The sequence below is a fragment of the Empidonax traillii genome, unplaced genomic scaffold, assembly GCF_003031625.1.
Source record: "Empidonax traillii isolate 1590-97213 ecotype Southwest subspecies unplaced genomic scaffold, ASM303162v1 scaffold569:size410440, whole genome shotgun sequence".
Taxonomy (NCBI): domain Eukaryota; kingdom Metazoa; phylum Chordata; class Aves; order Passeriformes; family Tyrannidae; genus Empidonax; species Empidonax traillii.
Window position 1 is genome coordinate 222,869 of NW_020955762.1, and position 18,819 is coordinate 241,687.

The 18,819-nt window shown below is 38.4% G+C and overlaps 1 protein-coding gene across 1 annotated transcript in view; it reads right to left on the reverse strand.

The window, feature by feature from the left end:
* Window positions 1-863: 863 nt before the first annotated feature.
* Window positions 864-18,819, reverse strand: part of ESRP2 (epithelial splicing regulatory protein 2) — a 42,875-nt gene continuing 24,919 nt past the window's right edge. Inside the window, exons 8-15 of the mRNA XM_027897934.1 lie at window positions 17,962-18,094; window positions 17,716-17,758; window positions 16,935-17,236; window positions 16,008-16,229; window positions 14,522-14,720; window positions 13,111-13,303; window positions 11,908-12,085; window positions 864-2,254 (exon numbers count right to left, since the gene is read on the reverse strand). Of these exons, the coding sequence (XP_027753735.1) occupies window positions 2,096-2,254; window positions 11,908-12,085; window positions 13,111-13,303; window positions 14,522-14,720; window positions 16,008-16,229; window positions 16,935-17,236; window positions 17,716-17,758; window positions 17,962-18,094 (1,429 nt within the window). The 3' untranslated portion in view covers window positions 864-2,095. The remainder of the gene's footprint in view (window positions 2,255-11,907; window positions 12,086-13,110; window positions 13,304-14,521; window positions 14,721-16,007; window positions 16,230-16,934; window positions 17,237-17,715; window positions 17,759-17,961; window positions 18,095-18,819) is intronic.

Consider the following 18,819-nt stretch of genomic DNA (forward strand, 5'->3'; position numbering starts at 1 on the left):
ACAAGTTCCATATGTTTTTTTTAAGAGAAAAGTAAGGCATTTCAATAGATTGCAAAGTCACAACCAAGATGGGACCAGCTGGACCATGGCAGACTGTAACAATCTAATAAATGGACTATGGAGCTCCCAAATTTTTTTAAAACGGGAGCTACAAATTTAGGGAGCTAAAATTTTTTTAAAAGTATTCTCCTCCAATTAACATTGGGAATGTTAATTAAAATTATGCAATACTTTCTACTATTCAATTACTTTAAAAGTAAGGTTTGGCAGATTTTACAAAGATAAATCTTGGAAACAGAGTAATGCAAACATTCTACTTTAAAATAATGTAAAAGCTTTTCCTCCAATCCCATCTGATTGTCCTGAAACTTCCTTTGGGAGATTTTAATGCTGAATGGCATCTGGCATGAGATAATTCTGACCAGAGAGAAATAAACCATCTTATCTTTACATGATTCCCTCTCCTCCTCCATTTTCACAATAAAAAGGCTGACTGGCTCCATCATAACTTAAACGTAGCACTTTGGGTTGCACAAAAAAGTGAGTGCCCACTAGGTCAATTAAATCCAAAGATGAACACAATTTCAAGTTCAATACTTTGTTTCCTCTGGCAACAGAATGAGAACACTAAGCATGTAAACAGTTACATCACCCTTGCCTAAAAAGTGTTCCACTACAAAAGAAACATGCCTCATGCATATTTCTGGCTTACCAGCATGTGCAAAAAGGGAAAAAAAAACCCCAAAGTCACACCACTCACTCAAAATACAAATGCTTATCTAAATCTAAAAGAGAAAAATGTGTATGAGGTTATTTATCAAAGAATGATGTTCTGTGAAAATACATTAAACCAAAGCTTAAGGTACTTTCAAAAGCCAATGCACATAGTAAGCATCTCTTTTATTGGTTGTATTATAAAGAAGCATACATCATTCAGTTCTTTAAAGTACAACTCAAATTGTATACTAACAAAAAGGATCAATTCAGACATCCATGAACATGTCAGCAACAGAATTCGTTACATTTTGCTCTGCTGGTATTGCACTTGGAATGGTTTTGAAGTAAGGCACAGTAAAAACAAGGTCATTTAGTGCTTCTACAGCAGATGTCTTTTTTTAAACACATGCTACATGACTTCTAGCTTACGTATATACACACAGGGAAAAAGAAAAAAGCATGCACTAGAGAATTCAGATTCCAACATATCTTGTTGTTTCAGAATATACAAATAAAGTAGTTTAAAGATGTAAACAAATTGCATGCACATAAACTAGAGCAAAATCTTTAATACAGTATCTGAAAGCTATTATGCTTAAATAAAAAAATATAACTTATTAGTACTCAGGTTTATGTGCCATTTTTGTCCTGTAGAGATTTAAAGTTTGGGGGTGGGGGGCAGCAAGTTATGGGTAGGCAGGGAGAGTTTCTGATTTTGATGTTAGTTTTTTTTTTTTTGCTTTACATGTTGGCAGCAGTACACTGGTAAGAAAGACAAATATGGCTTTTGCAAAACAAGGTCTAATGAAAACATGAAAAAGCACAATTGCATTTGGAGTCCGGCATTCTGATATTTTCCAGTCGAGAACAATACAAAACAAAAATCAATATGATCTACGCTTTGAACTGGGTAAGCCATGCATTCCAAAAGACCTTTCTAAAGACATTTAAACTCTACAAAAAACAAGACACTTTGTTAAGTGTAAACTCTTAAAAACTAAACATAGAAGAATCTGAATGACTCAAGCTTCGCTTTCCACTTCAAATGCTACTAAGTTTCTCCCAAGGCTGCAATAGCTGAAGTGCTATTAGACTGTCTTCAGAATTAACTAGATGCCAGGAATGGGTTTACTTATTTTTACACAAGTACATTAGAAATTAAGTAAATTAACTGCATAAATTTTGCTTTCACTTTATCTTTGGCATAGGATGTACTGTTTTTCAAATTAAGTACAGGACATTTACCACTCTGCATTCCAACTTGTTATGCTGAAAAGGCACATTTGTTGCTGCCTGGCTGGCAAGGGAAGACTTCTGATTTAGCAAAAGGCACGGGTTGAGTGCGACATTCTCTCCTCATCCCCCAAAGAGTGTTTAGTTAGACCAGGTACAATTCTACATAGTGGCTTCCCAGGAGCTGGCCGTTCTTCTCAGCCACTGCTTTCTCAGCTAGATCCAGGCTTGGAAAAGTCACCAATGCCTCGCCACTGGGCTGGCCACTAAAGTTGTAAAGCATGAGGATGGAATCTGCTTGGAGCTGCAACGGCACAAGAAGACAAAAGAAAAAACTGTAAAAACCAGAGACCACACCTGGAAATGCAATTTCAGATGCTGCACATCTGGTTCACTCTAAATGTGTGTTTGTGGTGAAAACACTCTGGATGTTGAGAATGGGAAGCAGGAGAAGGCATCGAAGATTAAAAGAGTTCAGCTTTTAGTTTAGCAAACAGCAGCAGCTCTTATTCTGCTGTTGTGCTGAATAGAATGATGTAGACATAATTCCATGCAAAAATTTTGCTAGAGAAGCAATTGAAATTAAAAGTTGATAGGAAAATAAAGACATAGATGTTAATAAAAGGTAAAAGAAGCAAGAAAGTCCAAGCATTCAATGAATAGTTTTTGTACTATGCAGACTACTGGCCAAGAGACAAAGGAGATTATTTATAAGGCATGTCAATACTCACATGCCCAGTTTAAAACAAAACAAAACAAAACCATACCACGTACACAAAAAACAAAAGAGCTGCTGAGAGTTCTGTGTTGGGAGGTTGAGTTGAACTCAACACAGATATACAGCACATGGAAGATTTTTCAGAAAAATGAAGTAAAACTTGCTGCAGTCCAACTGAAATAAATACTTATTGTAATTTTAACAAAGTTAAGGAAAAGCAGGGTAGCTGATGAGATTATTTAGTCACTGGAGTTGATTTACTTTGGAGAGCATTTGCCCTCATAAAGTCTTAAAAGGCAGTTCCAAATTGCTGAGTTCAAAGCAGACACCTGTCTGCCCTGTTGTACTCCATCCCTTTCCTGTAACATGCAGGAAGTACTTCCAAGGTAAGTTTGAAACCTCTGTTTGTTGGATAAAAATTAATCTCAGTGAAGTTTCAAAGGCTGAAAGACCAAAAGCTCAGCATACAAGGTTAATTTGTTGGAGAGAACAGTGTCAGACAAAATCATGCTGGAGAACCAACCAGTTTTAGGATTATTATCCCAATTTGAGTTAAGTTCATGTAACATATGTCCTGTTGAGGTTATAAAAGGTTAAAATATTTAGGGGTTTCATTTTTGTAGAATTTGTGTGCCTGGTATACTGTAAAAAAACAGAGTTCTCAGTTATTACCAAGCAGTTTCTGGCAGCTTTACCTTCAAACATATGAAAATAAAGCAAATAGGTGCCAGAGCTTCACTTACCCAAACACTGAGCAGGCAGTACAAATATTCTTAAGATATAAGCAACGGTACACATAAGAGACCAAAAGCATGCATAAGACAGTTAGTACAGACTTTGCATTATTTCTTCTCAGATAAATAAAGTTAGTCAAGAAATAGCATACAGAAAGACATTCAAAGACAAATAAAAACGCTCACATCTAAAACCCACTTCAAGTTTGGAAGTAATCTTGGTTTATTTCAGAACAACATTGTGCTCAAAGAGAAAGTTGAACACAGTTTGGGTTAAGTCACAAATCTGAGCTAAAAGATGCTCTACTCTAAACAAGCTCTTTGTTATTAATCCATATGGAATCAAGTCATTTACCACTAGCCCAGAACAGAAATTTAATATTGCAGGATAGAGTCAGCTGAAAACACACATGGAGCACAGTCAGACCTCTAAGCACAGAGAAGAGCTTTAAAAACATAGTTTATTGCCGTAATACTAATGTAAGGATCTGGAAATTCATGTTATAAGAGTTGCATAGAAAGCTAGCAGAGAAGTTTACGCATTCTGCAAGCAATATAATTAAAAGAGTTAAATAAACCCCTTCCGTGTCATTCTAGGACACACTAGTGTTAAGTTCTCATTCATTCAGATTTATAGAGATAGAAATTTCTGGGGTTTTTTAAAATGGTAAAAAGAGTGGTATATGTATAATACCACTTAGAATTCAGGAAACAACTGAGTTGATGGTGTTTATGTGAAAGTACCTTTGTCTATGAAGGTAATTGTCTCAAGGCACAGTATTTGATTGCCATATTTGTCCTAAAAGTTTGTTGTGGTTTTTTTATTTAAGGAGAAAAAAAAAAATGTACTGACTAATCAGTAGCATTTTGAATGAGGATACAATAGTACTGGGACATGAAGTACTCCACACAGGCCATAACAATTTCTTTCAGAATTACGTATTAGTGCCAAATATGCAGGCAAGTTTACCGTTAGCAAATCTAGTTAATTGCATCAGAAGTGACTATACCAAAAAAACCTCTCCTAAAAAAATAATGTAATAGTTCACATTGCATTAGAGAGATCAAGAAACAGAAATATTTATCTCTAGCCAGTTACATGATACAGAAAAGATAAAACCAGAGCTCTGGGTTTTTTTGTCCACACCTTAGTGTGTGCTTTGTAGCAATAGGAAGAAAAAAAAATCATCTTCTACTACTCTACTGGAAGTAAAATATTGGACTGGAAGCTTTACATGAGAAACAAGCACTGATAAACCCTGCTAGAAGTTTAACACACCATCTGAGCAGAGCCAGGCTACCTCCACCACTGTATCCCAACTACAGATCACAATGGGCCCATTTCCTTAGGTTAGTTGATTTTTTAAGCAAAAAGTCTCATGCAAGGATCCCAACATAAGCTAATAAGGGAAAAAAGCCACAAGAAAAAAATCTCTATCACCAAGCCCTTCTTTTCCTTCCCATTCACCTCTGGAGACACAGGTTCTGCCAGTGGTATCTTACCTTCTTCAGAAGTTACAAAGAGTTACAAACAGACCCACTCTTTCGGTGCTTGTAACACACTCCTGGCTTGATCGCTCAGCTGAATAAGGCCATTGTAGTCATCGGGTGCATACTACAGTACAAGTGTGATATGTGATAATCAGCAAGAGAAGGAACAGTCCTGGTACAGCAAGCCACACAGATGATCATTTGCAACCTTCATTAAGAGCATCAGCTATAATAACTGGCAGGAGACAGTGAATTTGACAGATGCTATTTTTATGCAAGATAAAAAAAATATACATCAACTATATTACTGGTCATAGGAATAGATATAAAATAAATGCTTGGGGTGGGGGAATTCTGAACTGTATTTGAACTGTTCCTTATCGAGAAAAGGGAATAGCTCAGATTATGAAGTGCTCCTTTTTTTTTCCCTTCTACTCATGAGATGGCAGCATCAGGTAACCAAACTCTTCAAGTTTGCATGGGCATAATCACACCTCCAGTAATGGTTCTCACTGGGACAGATGAGCATCTCCCAACTGAAGTGCAGATTGGTAGAAGTGTATGCATCTCGTTCAGATCTTTTATGCACCCATGGAAATAAACTGCAGCTTCTCTAGGGCAGAGAGATGAACGCTTGAACTGCATATAATGCTTGCACTACATAGACTACACCAATGCCATTAAAGAAAATCACTCTCCTGGCATGAACGCACCTATGAGATAAAATTGATCCCAGCATAGTATATTTCTACATAGAAAAAAGAAATAAGTGATACAGAGTAACTGCATCAAGATAGATTTGTAGAGGTAGTACATTAAAATAAAAATAGTGACTATACAGTACAGTCACACCAACAAATTAAAACGAAAGCTTAATTTATGTGTCAGATCTAAGAATTACCTGGCCTGGTACAAATATAAAACATGTAGTCAGAAAATACATCTTGGGGAATATGAAACATTGTTTTTATCTCATAATCTTGCTAAATTATATATCCTGGAAAAGGTGAGAATTCTTGCGCATGCTGCAGAGTACTAGAGGGGCTCCTATAATCCACAAGAAAAAGCGTGTAGCATAACACAAATTATAGAATATCCTTTTTGGTGGCAAGAAGGCTTTTCTGCCCTGAAAATGGCTGTTTTGCACTAACATTTTAGATGACTGCCAAATGCACGCAATATGCTGCCTTCCTTTGATATTTCTATGGTACAAAAAGTCTCCTGCCAGCTTAGGGAGAAAAAAGTGTTATATTTGGGCATACAGGACACACTGTATCCATCCAAAGAGAAGTTGAAAAGAAATAAACAGCCAGTATACACCTTTCACAGAGAACAATAACCAGGAGCCCAGAGAACATAAAAGGAAAGAACCTCCCAGAATTTTTACTACTGAATTCTAGTCACCTTCACATCTAGACCCATGCCATTAAGTAAAAGACAAATATAAGAAGTATTTTCTAGATAGTCTCTGCCAGGGCAACCAGACCGTGCAAATATTAGATTTATCAGTTCCCAGACCTGCCCTTTAAACGAATCTACAGAAAGTAAGTTTACTCTATGGAAAGAATGTCTCAAGACAGTACATACTTTAGATTATCAGTAGATGTACAGTAGGCAAAGATCTACAGGTTCTTGTGAGGGACAGTATTTCAAAGGTTACACTTGAAATGCAATAAACAATGTCGAAAACACAAAAGTGGGAAAACTATCCTGCACAGAAAGTCAAAGTTGTCAGAGCTTAGGCTCAGCCCTAAAGAAAAAGAAGAAAACTAAAATCATCAAAAGACCTAGCAATAGAAGTAGCTTCTGATCACAAGGATAGGTAAGAGACTGCAGTCAATTAAAACAGAAGCCGTGGAACAGTAAATTCTTCAAATGAAATAAAAACTACCCTAATTTGCCTGAGTGAGTACATGATCGTGAGTACTTCTGATTCTGTCTGCATTGCAGAACCCGTAAGAACAAAAATATTCAACCACACAGGAAAAAACCAAGGGTAAACTGGTTAATAAAGAGGTAGTATACTACACTTTCTCTTTGTACATTATTTTTTCCTATTTTATTTCTTTTGTCTATGGTGAGGAAAATACGGGACTGTTCTCATCGCCTCACAGACCATGCAGAGATTTAACCAGGTCACTAACCAGTAAGTCATTGATTTCCATTTCATTTTTGCAGTTCCTACAGTGAACATTTAAAGCTCAGTCTAAAACCAGCACATACAAAGCAATCAGAGGCAGGGGAACCCACTGCTGAAAAAAACAAGCAGGAAAGTATATTTAGATACACCTCAACTGGAAAAAAATGGGAGCAAATAAAGGAAAACATCAGAGGAAAAATAGCCTCTTCCTGGATGGCAGCTGCAATTATGGCCTAAACTATTAATAAACTATAACAGAACAGTTCCCAGAGGGATCTCTCAGACTTCAGGAAAAAACCTAGATAGACTAAGTCTAGGACATAAAATGAGATCTGATGACTAGGTAACTGCAACCTGTAGCACAAGAGTCAGGAGAAACACCCTAAACTGGCTTGCCCCTGGAATGTATCAATTGTACCGTAAAAGTGCTGATACTCACCAGCAACCATATGACTTCTCTGAGGAAGAGGCACCATTGGAATTGTTTGTCTATCAGGGACTGCCTGTCTCTGTACCCGGGAATGCCTGCTCCCAACAATGTGGCTTCAAGGTGGTGCCACTTGAGTCTTGCTTCAAGCACGGGAGGCACAGACAGAAACTGGAACCACTAATTTACTAGTGCCAGTCTCGTAGATGGTTTCTCCACACAGGCAACACTTTCAGGAGAAAGATACATTTAGGAATAAAGCAAAACAGCGTGCTCTATTCTCAGAGTGGGGGAGTGAGCATATGATAGTGTCTGTATTGCCAGATGACCTTCAAATACCAGTAAGTGGGAATTATTCCTCTACTACATCACCTTTACCTTCCCTAGTCAAAATATGCTATCCCTAGGATTGGCACACACACGATGGAGTGTCCTTCTCAGACTACAAAGAGTCAGATTTCAAAAGGAACCCATAGGAAATAGAGAATACTTCCTTGTTTGAGTATGCACTTCAGAGAAAAAAAGCCTAACCCCTAAAAAGTCAGTAACAATGAAATCAGCTGTCCTGATCCAAGAGAGAAATGTCGCTAATGCCCTCAGAATTTAGCCGTGCATCCACTTCCTTTCATTTCCTCGTTACTGTTTTAAGCACAAGTCACCCTCTTCCCCTCCACTGACAGGCCTTGAATTCTGGGTCTCTGGAGACTGGGAGGATTAGTATCCTGCAAAAGCACTTTTTAACTGCGGATAAAAGGCACCAAAGCCCAGTACAGGTTTAAAGAGCAGTATTTATTTTAAGCTTCTCTTACCCAAAAACATCTACACAGAAGTCCCTACGTTTCCATCCTAGTCTTTTTCAGCAAATTCAGGAGGTTTTATTTAAAGTTCAGATTGTGCCCATGGTCCTTAAATCTTCGTCATCTTCTAGTTTATTTTTTTTACTACTATACTTACAACTTACCTAAATAGCAGTCTGCTTTCTAAGAACTAATCCACAGGGTCTTTTTCAGGCAGGCACGAATTCACATTCATGCCAATCTCCAAGAAACTGGGCAAGTACTCCTAAATGCATGCTGAATCCTAGCCAAGACAACAGCTGTGAACTAGCTTTGGTCAGCTAAGACCCAGGGCACAGTTAAATTGTGTCTGCTTATTCATTAACCTAACAGTTCTTGTCATGATACCAACTGTGTCAGTATTTGCATTCTCATAGAAAAACAAACAAAAGAGTCAGTATTTGGAGACTAGAAATATTTCTCATCCATTTGTTCAGTGGCTAAATAATAAAATCCACAGAGAGTTTAGCTAATAAATGTGAAAAAAAATAAAGATACTTTATTGAAAAAATTTGTTCTGACACACACCAACTTCACATAAATCCATGACCACTACTACCCTTGTTCCTTCCTTATTTACTTGACTTTTCCCACTGCTTCTACAACTGTACAGAGTTGTTTTGGGTTTTGTTGGTTTTTTCAATGTAGTTTTAGTTGGTTGGGGTTTTGTTGTTATTTTTTAGGTATCCTTTAGCTGTGTATCCAGTATACAATTGGACTCATATCAATGGCCCTGTTGCATTGCAGTGCAACAAAAAAGCAGTTTAAGATGTATTACTGAATTGGAGAGTACTAACATTAGCTGTTTTGAAGATTGCAGTACACTACAATATTATACAGAAAGGTAATGGGGAAAATTACCACCTCCAAGATTTACTATTAAAATTCTTCACAAGTTTTTGGTTATTTAATGCCAGTTACAATAAATAGAAGGAATTTTCAACAATAAAAACAAGAAAGCAGAACTATGAGAACAAGTCAAGCTGCCGAAACACTAAGCAAGAGGGTAATGCTGATAAAATTAAATTAAAATTAAAATGCTGATCCGCAGACTTTAATATTATTTGTTATTAAAAGCATGTACTGATGTTGAGACCAGCTTGTTGAAGGTCATGATAAGCACAGTCTCTCTCTGAAGAGGCAGGTCTGGTATGAAAGGTGCGTTCACTTAAGTAGCAACATGTGCACACATGCAATATACAGAGCCCATGAAGACTGAAGGAAAAAACCAGAAGAGAATACAGTAAGTACTAAAACTGAAAACCCTGTTCCTCTCAGAAAAGGACATACAAAGACAAAAATCACCCCTCAATCTCAGCGTCTCCGATCTGGTTCCCAGAGTACCAACACTGAAGCCCATTGAATACCAACATCAATTAGTTACAGAGAGATTAAAACCACACCCAAACCTCTGAAGATTATTGGGGGCTCACTTTATGAACAAGCAGAAGAATCATGTAATAAATCCTTGGGCAGCAGCAGAAAATGAAAAAATAATGTGAGGAAAGGGGAGGAAAAAAAGAAAAAAAAAAGATTAGTTATTGTTCCAGAGACATAATTTTGTCTCATTACAGTAAGTCACCACCTCTTTTTCCCCTAAAGGAATGAGAGAGAATAAAACTAGCATTACCACATGCAGGATTCCAAGAACAATTCAAAAGAATTCCTTGGCTTCTTTATAAGATTTTGAACCCGATCTCATTTGGACAACATCTTCTAAAGAAATTGAAGAGGTGACCAACTTAATAACAGTAACTGATGATGACAGGAGGTTGCAGCAGCAGAATATAGTTTTCACCTTGTGGCAAAATTTCTATCCATCTAATCCTTTAACTGTGCAATACAAACAGCATGAACTGCTCTCCAAATGCAGAAAGAAGGAAAAGGGCAAATTGAGCAGACACAAAGTCACTGACCTGTTCCATGCACAGACTGGTTCAGGCCACATTTTTCAAAGGTGCACTTACTTACTTCTAGATAAATTTCAATTTAGAAAATAGACTTCCCCACTTAAGGTTATAATACATCTACCATCTATCCACGACAAGCCCCAGTCAGTTGAAAAAAACTGCAAGGCAAAATATCAGTGCCTGAACAGCAAGATGAATTATTATTACTGTTTGTGTGGAAATCATGAAAGCCACAAACAATTGAACATGGTTTGAACTTTTTTCTGTTGAAGGAAAAGCCCTAAACCACAACAAATTTAGTTTCTTTTTAATGTTTGTCAAAATTTATCACACTTCTTATGTGCTAATCTTCAAATTTTTCCACTGAAAAACTGATTATGTAAAACTGTTTTGAACAAATGTAACATTTGAAAAAGACACAACAGGTGGAGCACCACATCTTCCAAGTACTCAGAACTTGGAACATACACATTTAAGCATCTGTTCTCAGTCTACGTTCATTTACACAGCAGACATCCAGCTCTACAAATTAAAGCTCATTGTTCTTTAAGAATCTTAAAGTAAAAAAGAAATAAAAAAAGAAAACATACCTTGCCTGAGTGTTTCATATTAACTGCTGCTATGCCTTAAAAAGAATCCACTTGCATCCTACGCTTTAGCACTATCACTGTAATCCAACTCACAGAATGTTGAAGGACAAACATGAGAAACCTTTTCACACAAATGACTTGCAGTGGTTTGAGACCCACCAAGAGGATTTTATGTCAGGGCTTCCGAGTAGTACCCAAAAGGGCAGAGCTGGCAGTTGTGTAAGTGCTCTTATTATCCACAGAAGTTAAATACAGACTGGAATATACCATATTCAACTATCTTTCTTTTTAATAAACTTGTGATGACAAAACCTGGATATAGATACAATATCCTCTGAGACAAAGGGCAGAAGACATGAAAGGACTCATTCCGTGAATTCAAATAAGTGCAACTGCGAAAAAATGTTTGTACTTGGTGCTTGTTTTTTTAATTTATCAAGAAGACAAGTTTCTATATGTTTGCTCACTGAGAGAAGTCAGTCAGTACATACTGACTGAAATTATCTATAGCATGTAGAATATTTGCAATCAGGACAAATAGTTCAGAGAATACAGTTTTCCTTTAGCTTGCAATGTAATGCAATTTTAATGAAAAATATTTCTGGTTGTGACCAAAATAGTCAGTACTTGAAAGAGTGTCTGACAGAGGCATCTGTCTTTCTCTTTTTGCAAAAATGTCACCACACCCAGCTCAGAGTCCTCTGTACTGGAAATTTACTCTCAGCAGACTTTAACACCTAAGTCTTGAAGGGCAAACATGGGCCCTACCTAAGGCTCCCACCAAACAGTGGTCAGGAATGAAAGCTTCTGGCAGCTCCCACCTCCCTGTGGCAGCCCCTTCACAGCCCCACTCACAATGGGGTTCTGCACTTTCTTGCTCTTCAAGCTCAAACTCTAAGCCTATACACAAAATCACTGCCTTCTAATTAGGATATGTTTATTATATAAGAAATAAGGTAAATTGGGTGTTACACTTTGGTCTGTCAGTTAAATACGGAGCCTCACACTTGTTTGGCAGTTTCCAAAATCACTCCCTCAGCTCTGTTTGATCTCCACTGATCAGTACTCAGAGGTCCAAGTACAGTGTCAAGCACAGGAACTGCAAACTAACCTGGTACCCCTGGAAGAAGCTGAGTATCTCCTTCATTCCTGTGTTGTATGGCAAGCCCTGCATACGGACCAGTGCTCCAGGCTGGGGCAGCAGCGGAGTGTGGGTGGCAGTGGCAGCAGCAGCTACAGCTCCTGGAGGAGCTGCAATGTACCCCACTGTGGTAGGAGATACTGGAGGACTGAAAGAGAAAGAAGGAGCAAAATTGTTATGAAAACCAATAGTTCTTGGAATAGGCAAAGATGAATCTGAAAATTTAAGTCTGAAAGTAAACCCCAATACCACAGAAAACCAAACAGCCCTGATGTAGATTGCCCTGTGGACTTCCTTAATTTTTCTTCAGTATCTGATAATCTAATTTAACAGAAGGGAGAAAAAGGAAAATAGCTAACATTTGCAGTTAAAGACATAAGGAGTGGCATTTGTTATTTCACAGGGGAGAACAAAAAAGTAGCTGCAGAAGACTTAAAATAGTTAATAAAATCATAAAGAAAAAAAAGGGGAGGGGTGTGTCATAATATGAAAAGCAGGTAAATGCCCAAATCTGGCATTTCTGAGCCACAAAATAGTGATGAGTTAGCATCTCCAGCTCTGGTCAGGACCCATCTAGCAAATTACCACATATTCAAGCTAACGAGTGTCATGAGCCTAGGAACTACCGATGAACAAGCTATTTCCCCATGGACCCAAGTTCCAGACTTAAGTGACTCATGCTGATACCATCTGTGGGAAGGAAAAAGGCAGGAGGTCTGCTTTGCTTTCCCATGTAAAAGTGTTCTTTGGTCTCAGTGCTACACAAAATCGAAATTAGTACACACCTATGATGGGCCTTTCAGTGTGGAAACAGTGTTGTAAGTAAAAGAACAAACTAAGAGATGAGTGTGTAGAGGCATTTATTGACACAGCTTCTTTCCTGGCCAAGAAATAGAACTGCCTTGATGACATTACCCCAGTGCCAAAAAACCCTGTTAAATATTAGACCAACATTATCATCATGAGATTCAAACAGAACCTACAGAAGAGACAAACTTCACTGCAAGGCCACAGAGAATCAGTTAAAATGGTTACTGCCTCTGCTACTAAACATCAAGTTCCCAGGATTGCCTACCCCAGAAGTACAAATTTAAGAGCTGTTCACAAGTGGCCCCAGAGTTGCCTGCTCCACTGAATGAAAGGTCAAGAGAAGCAGTTAAATCTCGCTGTTACCTGGGATAGTAAGCTGTGTAATTCATATAAAGCTGAGCAGCCTGAGCTGGGTAGTAGGTAACAGTTGGAGGAGCGGCTGCAGAGGCCTGGGGAGTCCTGGTGGTTGGCAACAGGGCTTGTGGTTGGTACAGTGCTGCCTCTGCTGGGATGACAGCTGCTGTCTGGAAAGCAGCATAAGCTGGTGGAGAGAGACCTAAAACCAAACCAGGACACAGTAGCAAAAAGCAATCAGAATGGAGGTCTCTAGGAAGTATAATTCCTTTCCTGCAGCAATGTGATTAAAATTGATTAAAACCACTTGGGCATGATAGATGAACACGTGAGCAAAGACTTGTCTCTAACCTCTCCGCTGGAGACTCTTGCTATGTCACCATGAATGACAACTGGGACATTTGGAATGAGGAATTCCTGCAAGTTCACAACTGCTGGAGCTGACAAGCCTTGTCCATATGTAAACGGAAAGTAGGGAACTTGAGAGTTATTCCAAGAAAGCATAAAGCCATGTGCATAGAGAAAGCAGGCGTGCACACCAACACACCCTCATTTATTTCTAACAGAAGTTGTACTCTGTGGGACAGAAGTATCAGAATAGGAGCTACACATGGGCATCCATAATTGCTGACCATGAGTCTTCATGTATAAGCTTCCTGTGACTTCAAAAAGTATTTTTAGGATTTTTCAAATGGAAAAGAGAATAACCCACTAGATGACTAGTCTGATGTATTTTGATGAACAAATACCTAATTTGTATAGGAATATTAAACCTGGCTTGGTGTGCAGTCAGATTTTTTTTATATACTATATTTGGCAGCTTTTTAGTGTTTTGCAAAACACATCAGTATCTGCTTTGTGATTTGATAATGACACTAATTAGAACAGTACAGTAAAGGCCCATTATAGTTCCTTATTAAGGTTCACTGTAATATTAAAATAAAAAAATTTAAAATCCACCTAACTTCACCACTCTATAGTCTGTTACTATATCAACCCAGTGGGTGTTTTCCTTCAAAAATAAGCCCAAAGAGTACCTTCTCAATGCTCTAAGGCAAGATAGCAAGAGCACTCATCAGCAGCTAGAAAATAGAACTTCTCCCTGTTTTAAAAACCCCCTAATTCCAAGTAGGTTTCACTACAGGGAAGTCTACTGCAGAGCTCAGAAGAACAGTACACCCATAAAAAGCAAAGTGTGCAACAATTTCACTGGCAAGGCCTTGCTGCCCTCTACTCATCACCGAAAATACAATAAAAACGCCTCTGATCAGTCCCATTATTGCCCAAAGGGAACAATTCCAATCTCAGCATGTATATTGATCACGGCAAAACCCGAGTCAAAAGGTGAAAGGCCACAAAGCTTCAGCACCTACCACATGTCAGCCTTTAGCAGCAGAGAGCAGAAGAATTGGAGACTTACATGGTAACTTACATGGCGGTGGGGATAAGCCACTACGATTTAAAGTGCCACCCATTAAAACAAAGTTCATCTCCTCTCCTGAACACTGGAATACTTCCACATAACGGTCCTTCATCATTTTTTTGTGACATTTTTGAGCCACCATAAAGGCTTTATCAGCAGATTTCATTTGGATAAAAGCATCACCTGATGGTCGTCCCTAGGGGGAGGCAGGGAAATAATTGTAAGTCAGATGACAAGAAATGCAGAAAGTACTAAGACCAAACATCTACCAAAAGTCTGTATTGCTCTTCCTCCTCTGGCACTAACAACTATTAACTCAACAATTATTTATGGGAGCAGAAAAATCAAGACACACGCAAGCAGTTCCTAGTTAACACAGTGCTTCAGTCTTCTGCAGAAAAGAACAGAGAATCATGTAGCATGGAACAAAGAAGTTTGGAGGCCTCTAATCCAAAGGCTGCTCAAAGCATGACAAACCTTCAAGTTATATCAGGCCACTCATTGCCTTCTCCACTTGAAATCTGAGCATCGCTGGGGTGGAGATTCCACACCATCTCTGGGAACCTGTTTGGCTGCTTAGCTAATTTCTCATTTTGTTGATTTTGTTTTTTCATTTTCACCTAAATGGGATTTTTCTTGATGCAGTTTATAAATACTGTCTCTTATTCTTTTGCTGTGAAGCTCTAGGAAGAGTCTGGTTTTGCCTTCCCAGCAACTACTTTTCAGGAACAACAGTATAAAGCTCCAGATCCTTCAGCAAAGTCCATCGTTTCATCAGAAATTGATTTCCAGGTCCAATTTTATGCAACCTGACAGACATAGTTGTATACATAAAATACTAAAAATTTCCTTAACCAAAAAAAAAAAAAAAAACCACCATCAAAGCAAGTATAGTCAATCTGAGTCAATCTGTTTCACTTGTTTTCTTTAATACCTCAGTATTTCTGTGGCTAAGGGTTTATTTTTAACACAAGGCAACAGAGAAAATATATCCCTCTGATCATGTCATTAAAATAAACTCAAAACACAATTTTTAATTATCAACTTCCTTTAAAGCCTGAGAAATCTCTAGTCAAATTACAAGATAGGAAAACCTAATTTTGACACAAATACTACTCAAACAACACAGCAGGAACCCTGAGGCTGACAGAGCAACTATTCCATCTAATAAGAAACATTTCTGTCTCATATATCTCCAGCACCTCACTGAAACATAAGAACCACTTCAACAGCCTCCAGGGTAAGGTTATCACTATAAGAACAGGCTTCATCCTCCCCAGACTGATGCAAACATACATACAGAGAAAGAAAAGCAAGTCTGTATGTAAAAGGGGAAGAGAAATGAGGAAAAGAGACAAAGAGAACATTGTATTTTCCCAAAGTTACAGAAGACTAAAGCACAGCCAAGATCAGCAAAGCTGCCCTGACTTTTAACTCCATTCAAACACTGGCAAGTCAATCCTCCCATGCAAAATGCTGTTACCTGCTGATTAAGGACCATGTGAACTCCATGGGGCTTGATATCCCCTGTGGCATCTCCCATAAATTCCAAGATGTCGTCGATGCCAGCGGTGTAAGGAAGGCCTCGGAGTCGGACACAGTCACGCATGCTGCCCGTGGCAATGGTGTAGGGGGGGGGGATGACTGGAATGATGGGAGTCGGGAGAGTTGGGATAAGGGGCGTTGACATGTATCGATTAAGTACCTGTTGGGGAAAAAGCACAGCCACAGATTTACACATCATCTGCCTGAGCACAGATCAATTCTCGCAGTACTATTTCCAACAACATAGAAAAAAAACCCCCTCCCTAAACCAAATTATTGCTGTTAGTTTCCCGTTGGGCATATCAAAGTTTTAAACTCAGAAGGGGATTGGGAAAGGCTAACAAATTTAATTTGCTAGACCCTAATAACAGACTTTTCTAATCTCAACATAAAAAAGGTTGAAAGCCAATTACAGTAATTTTATAATATCTGAAACCATATTTGTGCTAATAAACCAGTATTGACACATACAGTCCTTACTTAAGTTAGGGTTGATTAAAACTAGTCATTTTAAAAGAACTGAGACCTGAAATAACCAGTAAGTAAAAATATGAGCTCCAATTTTTCATAAACCCTGATTAAGTGAGAGTGCTCATCTCGAAGTACAGAGCTTCTGACGAAAACAATCAAAAAAATAAATAAGAACTATAAGAGACTTCGATCTCAGCATGTTCTGTTGACTCATTCCCAAATGACAAAGGGAACGTATGACGTGTTAGGGTTTAATGGTGAAAAACATTTGTAGCAATGATTATCACAAATAAACACACTCTACTGAAAGAGGTACCAAAAAGGAGGCTACAAAGCTTTAGTTTTTCAAAAGTGATTCTTCTTAGTTTTGAGTCTCACAGCCAATAGTTACAACCTGTTGGACTTCTGCTGCTGTGCTCCTGAAGAGTTCTATGTAACGTTTTCCAAGTATTTCTTTGTGCTTTTTAAGTGCATTTTGTGCATATTCTTCACAGGAAAATAACACAAATGCATCTCCTGTGGGCCTGCCATCTGGGTACTTGACAAAGAGAAGTCCCTCTTTCCCTCCTGTGACTGGGCACTCTGGCCCCAGGAACCCCAAGACATCCTCCTGCGTAGCAGTGAAAGGAAGGCCTCTCATCCGGATGATAACTTGATTCTCCTTGGATAAGAACTGGGCCACTTCATTGGAGGTGCCTGGTGGAAGGAGAACAGCACATGGTCAGGTTGGTCAGCTCCGTTAGACAGAGCAGCAAGGAAAAATACAGGAGGTAAGGAGATAGCAACAAACTCACAGAAGACCTGAGACACTGCTAACTCTCAGCAACCTAATCTGAACTGAAAATCTTCTACCCTGCAAGTGTTTCCTATTTTAATGAAATTGGAACAATGATGAGATTAGTGTGAACTTATACAAATCCACATAGATGCCTCCACTGCAAGAGCTCATCTTCCTCCCAAACAGCAAGACCTGCCTATGAACATCACAGCCCAAATGCTGACAGCTCAGTTTCAACCACGGGAAAACAGAATTTGGCAGGTCAAGTATTCTTGGAAGGCAAAACAGGAAAAGTTACTTCATTATCCATTTGCATCCTCAGTCAAGAAAAAATATCAGAACTAGAACAACGTTCCTATGGACGTAAGTAATCACACTGAACTCCAGCATCACTTACCTCCTGCAATTTTTAAGAATTCCTCTCCAGTTGCTTTGTAAACCTTAGAGAAAAAGAAAGAACAAAAAACCCTACGTGAAAATCACAACCTTCAATTCTAAACCACGCACAAACTCTTTCACAAGCCAAAGAATTGTATTTTGGTACTTGGTGCAAAACAGAAGTGCAGTTTGTTTTCATTTAAAACCGTGGTCTAAAATATTCATGTTGCTCTCCACAACTTTATTTCAAGTCCCAACGTTTTACCTCAATGTATCTGCTGCCCATGTGATGCTTATGTCTTTCCAGTGCCAGGTCTCTCTGTTCAGAATTGACAAACCGAACTAATGCCTCCCCATTTCTTCTTCCTTGAGAATTTAGACAAAGAGCCACACCACCTCTGGAAGGCAAAACCAACCAAAATAAACGTAGTTTGACTCTTTAATACAGATAATACACTAATACAAAGAATTGTGCTGGAATAGTAAAGAAATCAGATTTTAACATGAAGGTTACAGATTGAAAAAGAAATTGCTACTACCCACAATTAACTTTATTTTTGATGTAACACAATTATATTTTAAAATCCACTCCACTGAGATCATGGATCTCAGGTTGCACCACTTCCTCAACTTCCATGAAAATGCAAGTCTGCAAGTCCTTCCTATCATCTCAGAGATGCAGATTTTGATTTCCTTGTATTTTCTCAGTGTTGAGAATCTAGAATATATATTAAGTGACAGATATGCTAAACTAAATTTACTTTCTCTACATATATGTATATGTATACACACGTACCTCTATACAGAGGTGTACACACGAGTCATATGAAAATTTCTTCCAAACAGGGAGGTTTGGGAATCTGGTCTGTTTAGGAGGTAGAGCAGAACACTGAAGAGTTGGCAAAAAATTAAAGTTTCTACTGTATCCTGGATTCTGCTTTGATTAATGCAATAGGAGTTTCTCCCTTTTAGATAGGAATGTATGTTGGTTTTCAACTGATAAGTCTCAAAACTCTTGCACACTTAAGGTTGGTAAACCTGTTCATTTATTATGACCACAGCGTGGGAAGGGGCCAAATGGGAAAGACAGTGGAAGTCAGGACTCTAGTGGGAAGTGTGGGGG